General features: G+C 39.3%; 2 protein-coding genes and 1 long non-coding RNA gene across 7 annotated transcripts; 2 read left to right on the forward strand and 1 right to left on the reverse strand.

Annotated features, from left to right (window-relative positions):
* Nucleotides 1–39: 39 nt before the first annotated feature.
* LOC122828273 lies at nt 40–2,379 on the forward strand. Its single transcript, XR_006370195.1, has 3 exons — nt 40–143; nt 2,112–2,170; nt 2,251–2,379. It is a non-coding gene; the product is annotated as an uncharacterized LOC122828273 (long non-coding RNA).
* gltpa (glycolipid transfer protein a) lies at nt 1,929–6,571 on the reverse strand. Of its 4 annotated transcripts, none has more exons than XM_044111681.1 (7): nt 6,548–6,571; nt 5,677–6,462; nt 5,431–5,558; nt 3,020–3,078; nt 2,806–2,939; nt 2,558–2,708; nt 1,929–2,477 (listed from the first exon to the last, which is right to left on the reverse strand). In XM_044111681.1, the coding sequence occupies exons 3-7, from the start codon at nt 5,531–5,533 to the stop codon at nt 2,295–2,297; spliced, it is 630 nt and encodes a 209-aa protein (XP_043967616.1). In that variant the 5' UTR covers nt 5,534–5,558; nt 5,677–6,462; nt 6,548–6,571; the 3' UTR covers nt 1,929–2,294. The 4 variants fall into 4 exon arrangements, with proteins under 4 accessions (XP_043967616.1, XP_043967617.1, XP_043967619.1 ...); XM_044111682.1 differs by having other exon boundaries at nt 5,431–5,594; XM_044111684.1 differs by lacking the exon at nt 5,677–6,462 and having other exon boundaries at nt 5,431–5,594; nt 6,548–6,562.
* A 425-nt stretch (nt 6,572–6,996) lies between these two features.
* LOC122827844 (trichoplein, keratin filament binding) lies at nt 6,997–13,182 on the forward strand. Of its 2 annotated transcripts, none has more exons than XM_044110915.1 (13): nt 6,997–7,154; nt 7,502–7,687; nt 9,745–9,955; nt 10,041–10,097; nt 10,424–10,492; nt 10,788–10,961; nt 11,252–11,364; nt 11,448–11,514; nt 11,599–11,771; nt 12,178–12,259; nt 12,338–12,523; nt 12,612–12,755; nt 12,848–13,182. In XM_044110915.1, exons 2-13 carry the CDS (start codon nt 7,506–7,508, stop codon nt 12,878–12,880), a joined length of 1,491 nt encoding a protein of 496 aa, XP_043966850.1. In that variant the 5' UTR covers nt 6,997–7,154; nt 7,502–7,505; the 3' UTR covers nt 12,881–13,182. The 2 variants fall into 2 exon arrangements, with proteins under 2 accessions (XP_043966850.1, XP_043966849.1); XM_044110914.1 differs by lacking the exon at nt 6,997–7,154 and adding an exon at nt 7,294–7,312.
* The last annotated feature ends 143 nt before the right edge of the window (nt 13,183–13,325 follow it).

The following is a 13,325-nucleotide window of genomic DNA, read 5'->3' on the forward strand; positions in this document are numbered from 1 at the left end:
AGTACCACTTACAGCCACTAGAGGCGGACTACAGCACAGAGCTGCATTCGGTTAAACCAGGTATCATCCTGGGAAAACTTTTCCTTTTTCCTGGAAACACAAAGACAAGTTGAGACAGTTGATGGTACAACGGCAACGTTGAGGTAACAAGGTCCTCTTGTTTATTTCTGTCTAATAGTAAAAACCCGCAATGTTTATTTATTTATTTTTAGCGTGGCCACTTTAGTTAAAGATTATTTGTCCTTACTTAAACTTAAAAAGAGCAGAGGTTATTAGTCATCTGCGTCTTAGTAAAAAAATAATATAATCACAATAGTGGCATGTTTCTCACCTTTTGAAGACACAAATTGGAGTGGTCTATAAGCAGGGTGTGGCAGGCCAGCTTACCTTAACCCTGAAGAGGAAATCATGCACGAATATAAAAAAACAAAACAGGTTCCACCAGAGACCCAAATCAAACACCAGTCAATTCCTGATAGTTCACTGAATTTATAAGTTACTTTACGATAAAAGTGTCATCGCCTTTAGGTTTGTTGATTTGATTCTGACTTACTTTGATATGTTGGGTTCTTTTTATGCTATTGTTTGAGTTAAATTGACTTTGTTTCTTTAATGGGCTTTTTTGTGGTTTCACAAATGGTGATATGTTTCTCACCTATTCAAATTCACAAAGGGAAGCCAGAAGGGATCACTTGTTGTCATGTACCAAAGAAAAACAGGTTTGTCCAGAAACCCAAGTGAAACACTGTTTTCTCCTGACGGTTCCTTGGATTTCAGAGGTACTTCATTATAAAATATTAACTTTGTTTTACCACTGACCTCTATGGTGTGTGAGAAAGGTCAAGTACTAGTGTTGGCTTTGTTTAAATATTTCAACTAAAGAGAACATTTCTTATTAAGACAAAAATTTAACTGAAAAGCTTTTCTGCAGAGAATATAAACAAATGTACTTTAAAGCTTTATTTGTAAGCATGTTAATGAGACTCAGTCGTGACTTTCTAAGTATTTACATGGCTGACTCTTACTAATTTGCACACTAGTTCATCATCTCAGACAAAATGGTTAGAGTGTGTGTAAAGAGCTCAGTTCATGTACATGAACCCATTTTTAATAATATAACTGGACACTTATTTGTTCTGTAATAGTATTTTTCATCTTGTGAGCTTAAAGAATGGAAATTCACATGTTCAAATCAATGTTGTAGCTTTTTCTGAAACAATACATCCAAGTGTGGATATAAATAAAACTACCTAGAATGACTTCATAGACTGACCTCTGGAAAAAAACAATACACACCTTAAAAAAAGATACACACCAAAGAAGAAAAAGATACATGAACTTTACTTTAGTGTATTTTACATAAAGAATAATAGTGAAAACAAAAATTCCTGTAAGAATATCTTTAAAATGTGGTGAGTTAATTTAATAAAATTGAACTGAAATCAGAAAAGGGAATTTCAAAGTGTATTCATATATGGCAGCATGTAGGAGAAAACTAGACATTGGCTTATAAGAAGACGTGCTCTCCTTTTAAACTGACACCAAAGAGGAATATGATTTTTCTTATTAATCCTACAGCTGAGAACTAAGTGGAAAAAAACTGTGGAAATCTTGTGGGAATATATGTTAGTGTTCATTCATAATCAGCTAAATGGAAATAATCCAAAGAATTTAAATAAAAAGCAACTGAATTTCCCTCTTCATGTTTCTTCAAGAAACAAGGAAAGTTTGTCCTGTACCAGAAATATCATGAGTGATCGTTGTCTCAGTTTGACCACCCTGTTCACACATACTGACCCATGAAGTCAAGGTCAATTTATTTATATAATATATCTACGAAGAACTGCTTGTTGTCCATGTAAGTGCTGTGGTTAGGGAAACAGAGACACATTGTGGTCAATATAAAAAAGGAACACAAAGATGGAAGCAACAGGGCCACTTTAATGAGACAGGCTGTCTACTTAGGACAAAAATGGATGATCAATATTAGACATTTCTTTAAAAAATGTAAACAGTCAAAGAAATCCACCAGAAGACAAAAACAAACAGCACAGAACTTCATGAAGTAGATTTGATGAATTTGTGAGTTGTTGTTTTTTTTTTTATTGTAGGACACTACGGTGGGTGGATCCTTTTCTCAAGTTCCCACAAAAATACAGAAAGGGAACTGGTAAGGCAAAACAGAAAATGATACGTTTTTTTTTTATTTAAAAACAATAGCAGATTGAAAATGGATTTCTCCTGTGACAGTGAAAGGAAGCCATGATGAAGCTGCCCAATGAAGACTCCCATCGTCACACCTTGTAGTCGAGATCAGCGTTCATTCTACTAAACATGTCATAAACAGCTTCCACAGTGGAAGTGAAGTTGATGAGAAACTTCCTGATTTTTTCCAAGCATTCTTCCTCCTTCACCTCCCGACCTTTGGAGAGCGCCTTCAGGAAATCTGACTTGTAGGGAGTGGCGTAAAGAGCTGCCTAAAAAGAGGCAAAGCGATATTCAGGCTCAGCTTCATACATCTGATTCACACGCAGCAAACTCCTCATCCTGAACTGACCTTGTAGAGCTGCTGAACAAACCACCCATGGTACCTTTTCAGGGCTATTTCATAAGCTTTGGTGACATTGACTCGGATGAGGTTGGGGTTGCTGCTGTCCTTTTCCCCGTCCACCAGGCTCTGCAGGAACACTTGGACAAATTTGAGGACCCTGGAGAAACATGAGTGATTATGGATTTTCAAAGGTGAAAACAAGAACAATCATTTCAAGTTGCGCAAAACGGAAAGAAATGTAAAAATAATGAGACCTTTTGAGCCACATAAGCTCGAGCGTTGCTCCAACTTTAGGCCATTCACCTCCATGCATTTCCTTCTCAGCCTCTAGAAGCATCTGAAGCGTCTTGTAGCGTCCAGGGTTGGTATCATAAACTGCCTTGATTTTCTGTCAGTTAAGACAGTACACATCATTTTAATTTTGCTGTAAAATGTAGTCACAGCAGTGAACTCATAAATTATACTTACTGTGAGGTTGCTGTATATATCAGATTTTATTGGTGCAAAAATGGTTGGGCCAAGGCAGTCTGAGGATGGAGCGAGAGATGTGTGAGGATTAAAACAAAAGCACCAATTTAATCAGATCATGTCTTAGGTTGTTAAGGGTGATGTAATACATTTTAAAAGAATCTCAGAATACAGTCTCATCTTTAAAAAATGAATTCATGCTTAGTTTGATTTGTCTCAAAAGTTCTTGCCCTAAGTAATGAAATTACAAGATTTCTGGATTGCGAAGGCAATAATAAGATTGAGCAATCCAAGATGATAGTTTCTTTCTGTTGATTTTATGCGTTCAAACACTAAAGGAACAAATAGAGGTTGAAAAGTACTAAGTGAGCCACTGGTTTAATAACATACAAACCATGAGAAGTGCTAATAAATAGTTAATACCTGCAGCAAAAGTGAAATCGAATATGAACGTAGTATGGGCATTAGATCTCTAACTTTCCAAGTTGGAGTTCAGAGGCGTCAGAGCCGGTTCTGTTTGGTTCCAATCAAACTTAGACTTTCAAGTTTGAAGAAAGTATTATGACCTCCAGCACTTTTTACACATGATCATTATTAAACCTAACATTTCAGACTGAGCTACGTTTGAACTTTGCATGTACAGGAAATACAAACTTCTTCTTATGAATGGAGAACTATGAACTCTTTACTAACAATTGAAGTCACCAAAATGACAATGCCTTTATGATTTCAGAAGTTCCTTTTATTGTCATTGTGGGTGAAAGAAAGCACAATTTTAAAAGTAGCAACTTTTGAAGGCATGTCAAATAATTGACTAAAATGATAATAAATAAGTATAGCTCAATAAATATAAAAATGTAGTAGAAACACACAGAAACTGCTGAGAGCCTAAGAAAAATATTGATGGATGAGATCAGATGGAAGCTTCTTGTGAAACCTTTGACAAGAGGGCAAGCTAAGCAAGAGGTACTTTTTTTTTTCACTTCTCACCCTTTCATGAAATTTGTGTTTTAATGTCCATGAAATGAGAATACCAAGTACAAAAGTCTCCTCCATCTCTGTTCTGTTGGACTGCGCCATTGCCACTCAATGCCCCAGACTCACTTTATCTGTTTCACCTTCTTTCATAGCCTCACTCCCAACATCTCCCAAGATCTTAGCACAGATGTAATGGTCACTTTAACATCTTTAACAAAATGCACAATACTATACAAAGGAGACTTTGTCTTCATTTGTTATTTAAAGATGACAATTTCCAGCTTTTTATAAGGGTTTTTCTGAGAGTGGTCCGACAGGAAAGCAAGATGTGAGCCAGGGGGACAACATGCGGCAAAGGTCAACAGGCCAGGACTCAATTACCTGCTGACACACTGGACCTCTTTCAACCTTTGAGCTGTTGGTGGGAACTAGTGGTGACAGTCATCTATTGTATTGTACATTTATGTATCCCATTGCCTCAACACTGATGGCAGCATATCTAGTTTAAGAGATGTCCTCTTGTGTGGCATTCTGTGCTATTTCATGTCTCATCACAAGAAGATACCTTTTATGATACTGAAATACATACATTTTATACTAGATAAAAAAGTCTGTTGACTCAAAACAGTTCTGAGGAAATAGTTAAAACCAAAGTAATTAGAGCTAGTCGGGCAAAACTAAAGGAACAATAAGGATTTTAATCAACCACTGTCCTCACAGCCAAGTCTAATTAGACAGACACTTGAATGAATTTGTCCTAGCAGTGTGCCGGACCTTAATAGCTTGTAGGAAAGTTGGCCCAGACGTTTCTAGGTCAATAGCGACGAGGAGGAAAGAGCTTAATAGCGGCGTCAGACTTGTTTCATCTCAAGGGTTTCACGTGGCAAATTCAATGGAGGGTTTTTAGCATATTAATACAGAATGAAGTCGCACAAAGATGCACTGCTGCTTCGTGCCGCTGCTGAATGGGCCAGAGCAACTCAACACCATACTAATCAATTTTCACAACTCAAAATCCAGGCCAGTGGATTAAATTATGCATGCTGAAGGATTGTGGACAACTTGATGGGGAGAAATACGATCCAAACCAGATTATCATTTGGAAAGAGAAGCATTGTAGGTGTAAACTTTGGGGATTTGTTACAACAGATTCAAACTCCTCAGCTTGTGTGTAATCAATGTCTTTCAAGTTAGCGACCTTAAACTGCTAATGCTGACATAAATCTTGCATGTAAAAGAATCCATTTAGCACTTAGCAGAATTTACACACGTCTGAATCTTTATCCCTAATACCTATTGTCACTTTATTTCTGTTATAGAAATTGAATACAATAGGTCATGGAATATGTAAATAAATAAAGCTTTTTATGCAGTTTTTCATGTGTTTGCTAAGAAACATCTCCAGCAAACTGATTGAACAGAGCTTAACTTACCAAAGAAAGTTGGAAGATACGACACGGCATCCAGAAACGGTCTGGTTTCCACCTGTCTGTCAGCTGGCAGCTGTCTGAACTGGTGCTCCATCAGCAGAGCCATTTCTTAGGTGTGGATGCACTGTTAGCTGTGAAATGAAAGCAGTAGGCTGCCAAACTCTCCACTGCAGATTCACAAAGACACCACGAGAAGGAAAATCAACACACACACACATCTAGAAACACACACACACTCAGGTTACCTACAATGAGTCCAGGTCATTGAGGGACATCCAGCTGCTGGCCTGCTCATGTGATCAGCTGGTAACTAAGAGATCTGGGCAACTGAGACACACATCCAATGCAAAGAAACCTTTCTTCATGTACAATTATGTGTTTAAGTGTTGAAACATCTCTCATTACTTTGCATGTTTCCTTAAAGAAGTAGGTGTTCCTTGGAAAGTTTTAGGAATTTTTTTCAACAGTTTTCAAGGGTTGTTGAAGGACCTGAATCAAGTCGAATCCATTTATGTTAATTAGTTGCAGACTAATAACAACCAATAGCGCAAGACAGCTTCACTCTAGCTGTAAAACAAAAATCCTTGTGTCTATCAGTTTCAGTAGGGGTGGCTTAAAATGATCTACAGTGCTGTCCAAAAATATTTTAAAAGACTTTGAAAGGCACCATGAAAGTGACTGACAGTCTCAAATATCCATGCAGTTTTTCACTGTCAATGTTAAAGGTCAACACAAAGTTGCACTATATTGTAAAGTGGAAGAAAACCAATACATGTTTTTAAAAATCTAAGTGAGATTTGCATTTGCATTCAGCTACCTTCTTTTCTGATACCCGTAAATAAAACGCATTGCAGCACAACCCATTAAAAAATGATTTAATTGTTAATTAGTGTGCACCAGTATGTAAGGTAAACTTAAGATAATGATGTCCTGTAAAGCACTTCAAATGTTTGTTATAGAACATCAGTGGCAGTGACTATGCAGCATGGTAGTAGGAGTGTTGTATTGAGGAGAAGCCATTTGTAATGAAAAAGACTGTTGAAGAAAGCAAAAGAGGTTCAGTCTGCAAAATGTGAAAGGAGATGATCCAATAAAACCAAAATCAAAATTTCTGACCTACCTGCAAGATGTTCTAACATAGGAGTGTCAAACTCCAGTCCTCAGGGGCCAGTGTCCTGCAACTTTTAGATGTGCCTCTGCTGCACCACACCTGAATAGAATAATTAGGTCATCAAGGCTCTGGAGAACTGATCTACTCAAGGAGGTCATTAAGCCATTTCATTCCAGTGTTTTGTACCTGTGGCACATCTAAAAACTGCAGGACAGCGGCCCTTGAGGACTGGAGTTTGACACCTGTGTAACATCATTACTCAGAAACATTGTGTTGACAGCATCATGCTTTGAAAATGCTTTTATTGGTCACAAAGAAAACATGTTTTATATGATAATCAAAATTGTAAAATGGACATCTCTAACTCAGATCCCTACATTGGTGTAACTTTATCTTTGCTTTGGCTTAATATTTGTTTCCCTCTTAAATAAGCGCCAGACATGCTTAAAAATCAGCTTCTGACTTTAGGGACGATGAAAATCGTGTCGCATTTTCTTAGTGTGGACTGATTTGGTCCTACGCTCTCTCCGTAGTACAGGAAGTGTTTGGTAACTAAGGAAACTTGTGAGCGGTTGGATGACATAAAGGCGGAGAGACGTTGAAGAATTTCGTCAAGGTTTGTTTTACTGAAATGTAATATGAGGCTTCTAATAAGACAATTTAAACACAACCAACATTCCGCTAATATAATATTAAACAAAGTGTTTCTGGAACAATGTCTGAGTCCAGTCGTCTGTGATAATACAGTACATGGGCTTGAACTGCAGTCTTCTGGTGGGAGCTGAAATAAATGTTCTTAGTGCATTTTAAATCCAAGTGAATGAATAGTTAATTATTGTTATGTGTTTTTAAGCATTTCTACTTTGCATAGATTTGAATCTTCCCTCGTCCTGTAATTTCCCAAGTTCGAGACAATTTCTGGTTTCTTTTTTTTTTTTTAGATCATAATTATCTTTGTTTCAGACCGATGGCTTTCTCCGTTCATGGTTCCAATCGGTTGCGAAGGATGGCCGACCAGCTGGCCCGGCAGCGGGATCAGGAGGCTCGGTGGCGCCAGCAGTGGGCTGCGCACGCTCGGTACTTCAAGGAGCAGAGCATCACCCTCCAGAGGCAGGCGGCGTGGAGCTCCCGTCAATCCTTCCAGCGGAGGTAAAGGGTCAGAGGCAGGAGCATCCCACCGCCCCACGAAAGCTTAGACCAACAAACCCATGAATAAATCAACAGGACAATCAAGAAACATCACGGTTCATATTATTTGACAGACATTTTCAGTAGCTTTTTAAATTTGAAACGCAGTACCATGCATCAAAAAGAACATCCACAGCTTTGCAATTGATTAGTTTCTTGAATATGTATTTTAACCACTTCTTAGATTTCTCACAATTTGTGACCTTTTAAATATTACAGTGTATATTGGGATATTTTCACACTATTCACAGTCTGAAAAGTGTGGTGTAGTTCTTCATCCAAAGGCCCTTTTGGGTTATGTGCCTGCACCAGCTTTAGCCTTCCGGTGCTGAACTGTTTGTCCATTTTTTATTTATTTATTTATTTGCAAAAATAGTTCACATTCAGTCAGATTGAATGCTGTTTATCAATGACCCTTTTCAAGTTTTGCCACATATTTCCAGTAGGATTTAGCTCTAGACTTTGATTGGGCCATTCTAAAACATGGATGTGCTTTTATTATTCAGTTTCATTGTAGCTTTGACTGTAAATTTAATGTCATTGTCCCTGCAGCATGATGCTTCCACCACTATGTTTCAGCTCAGCGATGGTGTTTTCAGGGTGATGTGCAGCATTAGTTTTCTGCCGCACACAACATTTTGCACAAGCCAGAGAATTTTGGCCAGATGCTTTTATCTTGCACCTTTTCCTCTTGCCACTCTTCCATAAAGGTCCGATTTTGTGGAAACATCAATCGACAGATTCTCTCACTTGAGCCATGAATTTCTGCAGCTCTTCCAGAGTTATCATAGCCATACTGACATCTTCTGTGAATGATGCTCTCACAGCCATGCCATGTTAAGTTTGCAGTTACTCCATACAGGACGGAATAGTGTTGTGTCCTAACGGCAGTACGACATTGAAGCTGCGATACATGCTTCAGACTCTAAACTGTAATTCCATACATGCACTGGTTCACAGCTTGCTTTGGTGCAAAACAAAAGATCACAAACCCGTGACGTCCAAGGAACCATGTGGTTAATTTCCTAAATGAATCACCAAACTGGTTCAGGTTCTAAGTCGGTGTCAATTCTGGCAATGGAAAATAATGTCTCCTGCCTCACAAACACACCCGTAACATATTTTCTCCCACACATCACACATGTATCAAGGTTTATTTGCAAATAAAATATAATATTGAGTCTTAGTGTTGACTAGGTAATACTTAGAAACTATGCTTGTGAACAAAAAAAGGTATTTTCCACAAAGGTATAGTAGTTTGTGCTACACAGCTCACAGAGATGTGTGTGTGTGGGTGTGCGTGTGTGTCTAATTAAAACCTTCTGTTTTTAATTAAACAGGAGGTTTAATTAGGCCAGTCTGCCTATTTGGCCTGCAGTCTCGCACTTCACCAGTTGAGGTCACTGTTACTGGAAATATGATGAAGTTGTTTTGAAAACCACTGATTCTTATAGTTCAGTGCTGGACAGGGCTCTCGTCATTCTCAGCATCGCCCTGTGAGATGTTCAAGACTCCTCATGTTGTTGTATATCTCAGCTCTGCTTTAAACACCTCAACACTTTCTCCCTGACCAGTCTGCTGTGCTCCCTGGTCTTTCTGATGCTGTTTGTCTTTATTCTGCGATCACATTACACACAAGTCGACTCTAATCAGATAACTCAAGAAGGCATTTGATTGAGCATCTTTTTTTTTTTTTCTTTTTTTTACAGATAAATAGTGATAAATATAAATGAAAGCCACAGTTTTCAGGTTTTTATATAAAATAACGTGATGAAAGTTTCTTTCCACTTCACAATTATGCATTCTTATGTGCAGGCGTGTCACATAAAATCTGTGTGTAGAACATCACAAGATGAGTGAAAGTTTAAGGACAATGAATTCCAATACAAGCCACTGAACGTAATTCATAGTTTAAATATTTGTCTGAAATGCTGCCTCACTCGGAGTTCTGTATCTGCAGACAAAGATGGAAGAAATTTTTTAATTTTGTGGTGGGGGGGGGTTTCACTTGTTGCCAGTATGTCAGCATACCATAGAGAGAGACTGAAGGAGGAAAAGAAAGTCAGACTGGAGGACCGCAGAAGGCGGCTCAGGGCCATGCTTCAACAGGAGCAGGACCAACTGGAGGCAGAACTACGAGCTTTACTCCCTGACAAAATCCAAGTGGTGAGTCAGAAGGTCGACAAAGCTGAAGAACTTCGTAAAGCCAGAGAGGAAAGAAGGAAAAAGGTAAATACTCTTAATAAGGTAGCATTTTTTTTTTCATCAAAAGTGAGCATGATATCATGTTATAATTTGCCCTCTGTGCTCTCAGGTCGCGGAGGAACTCCTGAAAGCGCACTGGAAGAAAAACAGCCATACCCTGCGTGAGGTAGGCATGTTTAAACTATTCATGCAAAAGTGACTAAAATGGCCTCAAAGATAGACAGGTGGTGGCATGATTAAAGGCTTCAAATATCTTATGACCACGCTGTGTGTGTGTGTGTGTGTGTGTGGTGAGTCCAGCAAGTGGGGAAAACAGACACTTTTTTGTTCAGATGTCCATTCGATCCTGAAACTTTATCCCCTTCGTGAGGCACAGATTCCATGACTTGTGTCCGCCTGAGTCCAGGGTTTTAAACAGTAAAACACCCTGGTGTTCCTGTCCTCAACCGGTCAGTGTCATTTCACAACTTCACTCTTTTGCTGTGTTTGCAGGTTGAGTCAGAATTGCATAAAGATCATGTTGTCAGCCAATGGGAGGGCCAGATATCTGAGAAGAAACAGGTAAGTTGAATAGCTCATCTGTCAGATGAAATATCCTAAACTGTGCTCATGTTAATCAACATTCTTTAAAGAAACTTTTTACTGCAACCCAGCGCTGCCACGTAAAAGCAACCAGTCATTAAATTGGCTCGTTTCTGTTTGCTTCATCAATTATTAGTGGAACAATAAATTCTTAATTGAGGAGCGCTTATGCAGTCTGTGAGCACAGTATCACGTCTGGGATCTACTCGGGTTAAATCTCCTCAACACGGCATATAATTAAGAAAGTTTGACACTTGTCTCATCAAACATGCAGAACGAAGTGAAGGAGCGGGAGGAGCTGACGCGCTTTGAAAATGAGTACGAGAGGAGTCGAAAAGAAGCTCTGGAGAGGATAAGGGAAGCAGAGGAGAGGAAGAGAGAAGAGGATCGGAAGACTGCAGAAGAGCTTCGTAAACAGATGGAAGAGCTGAAAATGAGGGAGGAGGAGGTATGTGGACCTGCAAAAACCTGCAATCATAAAAACACAGAAAATCCCTTTAAATATCCTCTTCTGCATGAAGAGATGTTTACAAATTAATGTCAAATCTTATTTCTTCATCTCTGAAAAGATAAAAAATTAAACAGAAATTAAGCCTTTTACTCAATAAAACGCATTTTCTTGTGAGGAAAAAGTTTGATCTCACATTTTCCTCAGGCACCCTCTGAAACATGGTAAAGTTCGTGGTGCATTTGCCGTGTAAAGACTGCTTCCTAAGTTGTACATATTGTCTCCCTGAGGCCACTCGTCTGAAGAAAGAGCAGGAGGCGCTGCTGGTCAAGCAGTGGGAGCTGGAGAAGATGGAGGAGGAGAGGAAGAAGGCAGAGGAAAGGCAAAAGAAACATGAAATTGGGTAGGATTCAGATGAATAACCGCAAGTCCTTTCATGGCTGATGCATTTGAATTATGGAGCTCATTTGGTTGTCGTTCCACCAGCCATTTACTGATTCGTCAGTACCGCACTCAGATGAAGAGGAGAGCCCAACAAATCCAAGAGGAACTGGTGAATGTGCTTAACCTGCAGCTTGCGGATTCAAATATGTTCCACTTCGCATTGTTTCAACTTGAAAATCTTTGTGAACCCCAGGAGGTCGACCGTAAGATTCTGGCAGCCTTGCTGGAAGAAGAGAAGGAGGAACAAAGGCTGCAGACGGTGAGAAGGGAAATAGCGGTTGCCGACGCTGCCTGGATGAAGCTTGTAATAGAAGAGCAGCTTGAGCTGGAGCGCCAGAGGGAGGCCGAGTTTGACGTCCTGCACAGGTCAGTGCCCAGATTCTGTAAACACTAATGGGGAGGATTTATAAACACCGCCAACTGCTGCTTGTTGCAACTGTTTTATATTGATATTTGCTGTGTTTCTGCATTTGGTTCACAAAATTAATGAAAAACGTGAATGCACATGCACACATCCAGTAGGTTTATTTTCCTCTCCTTAGTCACAAACACCTTAAACGCAGAACTTATAAAAAAGCTAAAATGATTTATTTTTTTTTCTGTTTGCTGAAGCCAGCAGTCCAACAGGCTGCTTAAAACCAACAGTGTTAAACAGACAGCATTTTTTTCTTGCAATCTGTGTGACACAAACGGCTCTAGTCCTTTAGAATGTGAATCTGCACAAATGTCCCTGCGCTTCACATGTATACTAATGTTTCACATGCATATTCAGAGAACAAGCTCAGCGTGTTTGGGAGAAACGCGAGGTCCAATGGGAGAAGGAGAAGAAGGCCAGAGAACGACTGATGCGTGAGGTAAAATTGTTTTGAATGACTAAAACTTTAAATAATAAAGAATAATAAGTTACTACCATGTTTTTTTTACTCTGTAAGGTGCTTGTGGGGAGGCAGCAGCAACTGGAGTTCAAAATGCTGAAGAACCGCGAAGCTCAAGAGGAATCTCTGAAGAAACGGGAGGAGCTGATCCAGGTGCTGGAGCAGGAGGAGAAGCTCAGACGTCTGGAAAAAGAGGCTGAAGATGAGCGGAGGACAGCCAGGATGCAGGAGCTGAACGCTCAGGTTGGAGCGTAGGGCACAATATTTTTTTTGGCTTGTACAGAAATGCGGTAAAGCTGTTTGTTGAGTTGGGTTTATGTGTTCGATGTAGGTGGAGCAGAAAGAACAAGAGCAGTGGGAGGAGCAGTGGAGGAAACTGCAGGAGGAGGAGGAGGAAAAGAAGGCTGTTGAAATTAAAGAGGAAGACCTTAAGGCTGAGATGCAGAGGATGGCTGAGGAAGGTTACCAAGAAAAGGTAAGAAAGAAATAGTAGACTGATTTCTAAGTGTTAAATTTAGAAAGATCCAATTTGATACTAGAAGTTAAATTTCGTCTTCTTCATTTCAGATTTACAGCAAACCTCGATCAGCCTGGACGTAGCCAGCATAGATAGCCAAACTCCTGCACAGATAGACTCATACTAATGAAGTATGAATCTATGGGGAGTTAGTTTTAAATGTTTTATAGAACCTTATGTCCATGATCAACTGGGTGATCAATGAAGGTGTCCTCTCTCTTTCCTCATTGATGTTTAATAGACAGGGGAAAAATTAAAAGTAAATCAAAAGCTTTGTAGATGAAGCTACGTTTCTTTATAGTGCAACTCCTTTTCTAATGGCCCTCATTTGTGATTCTTCATTTCAGCACAAAGCAGTAAAACAAAGAATTCACAGCTAATCAGACAATCTCCTGCTAAACCAATGTTTGGTCAGCACTTTTTGGACTTTTAGTTTCTTACTCAAGTTAAGGACCATCCAAATGGTCACCAAGAAGATGATGGACGAGTCCAGATTCAACTCTAAATCTGTTTAAAGATGCGTGTAGG

This window comes from Gambusia affinis, linkage group LG03 (genome assembly GCF_019740435.1).
Source record: "Gambusia affinis linkage group LG03, SWU_Gaff_1.0, whole genome shotgun sequence".
Taxonomy (NCBI): Eukaryota; Metazoa; Chordata; class Actinopteri; order Cyprinodontiformes; family Poeciliidae; genus Gambusia; species Gambusia affinis.

Bases quoted from the DNA above. Each gene is read 5' to 3' on its own strand.
- LOC122827844 (XM_044110915.1), top strand. From the start codon at position 7,506: ATGGCTTTCTCCGTTCATGGTTCCAATCGGTTGCGAAGGATGGCCGAC. The intron at 10,962-11,251 runs GTATGTGGACCT...TGTCTCCCTGAG, and splicing joins TGAAAATGAGGGAGGAGGAG to GCCACTCGTCTGAAGAAAGA. The intron at 12,756-12,847 runs GTAAGAAAGAAA...TCTTCATTTCAG, and splicing joins AGGAAGGTTACCAAGAAAAG to ATTTACAGCAAACCTCGATC.
- gltpa (XM_044111681.1), bottom strand. From the start codon at position 5,533: ATGGCTCTGCTGATGGAGCACCAGTTCAGACAGCTGCCAGCTGACAGA. The intron at 3,079-5,430 runs GTAAGTTAAGCT...CTCCATCCTCAG, and splicing joins GTATCTTCCAACTTTCTTTG to ACTGCCTTGGCCCAACCATT. The intron at 2,478-2,557 runs GTCAGTTCAGGA...GCCTCTTTTTAG, and splicing joins TTGTTCAGCAGCTCTACAAG to GCAGCTCTTTACGCCACTCC.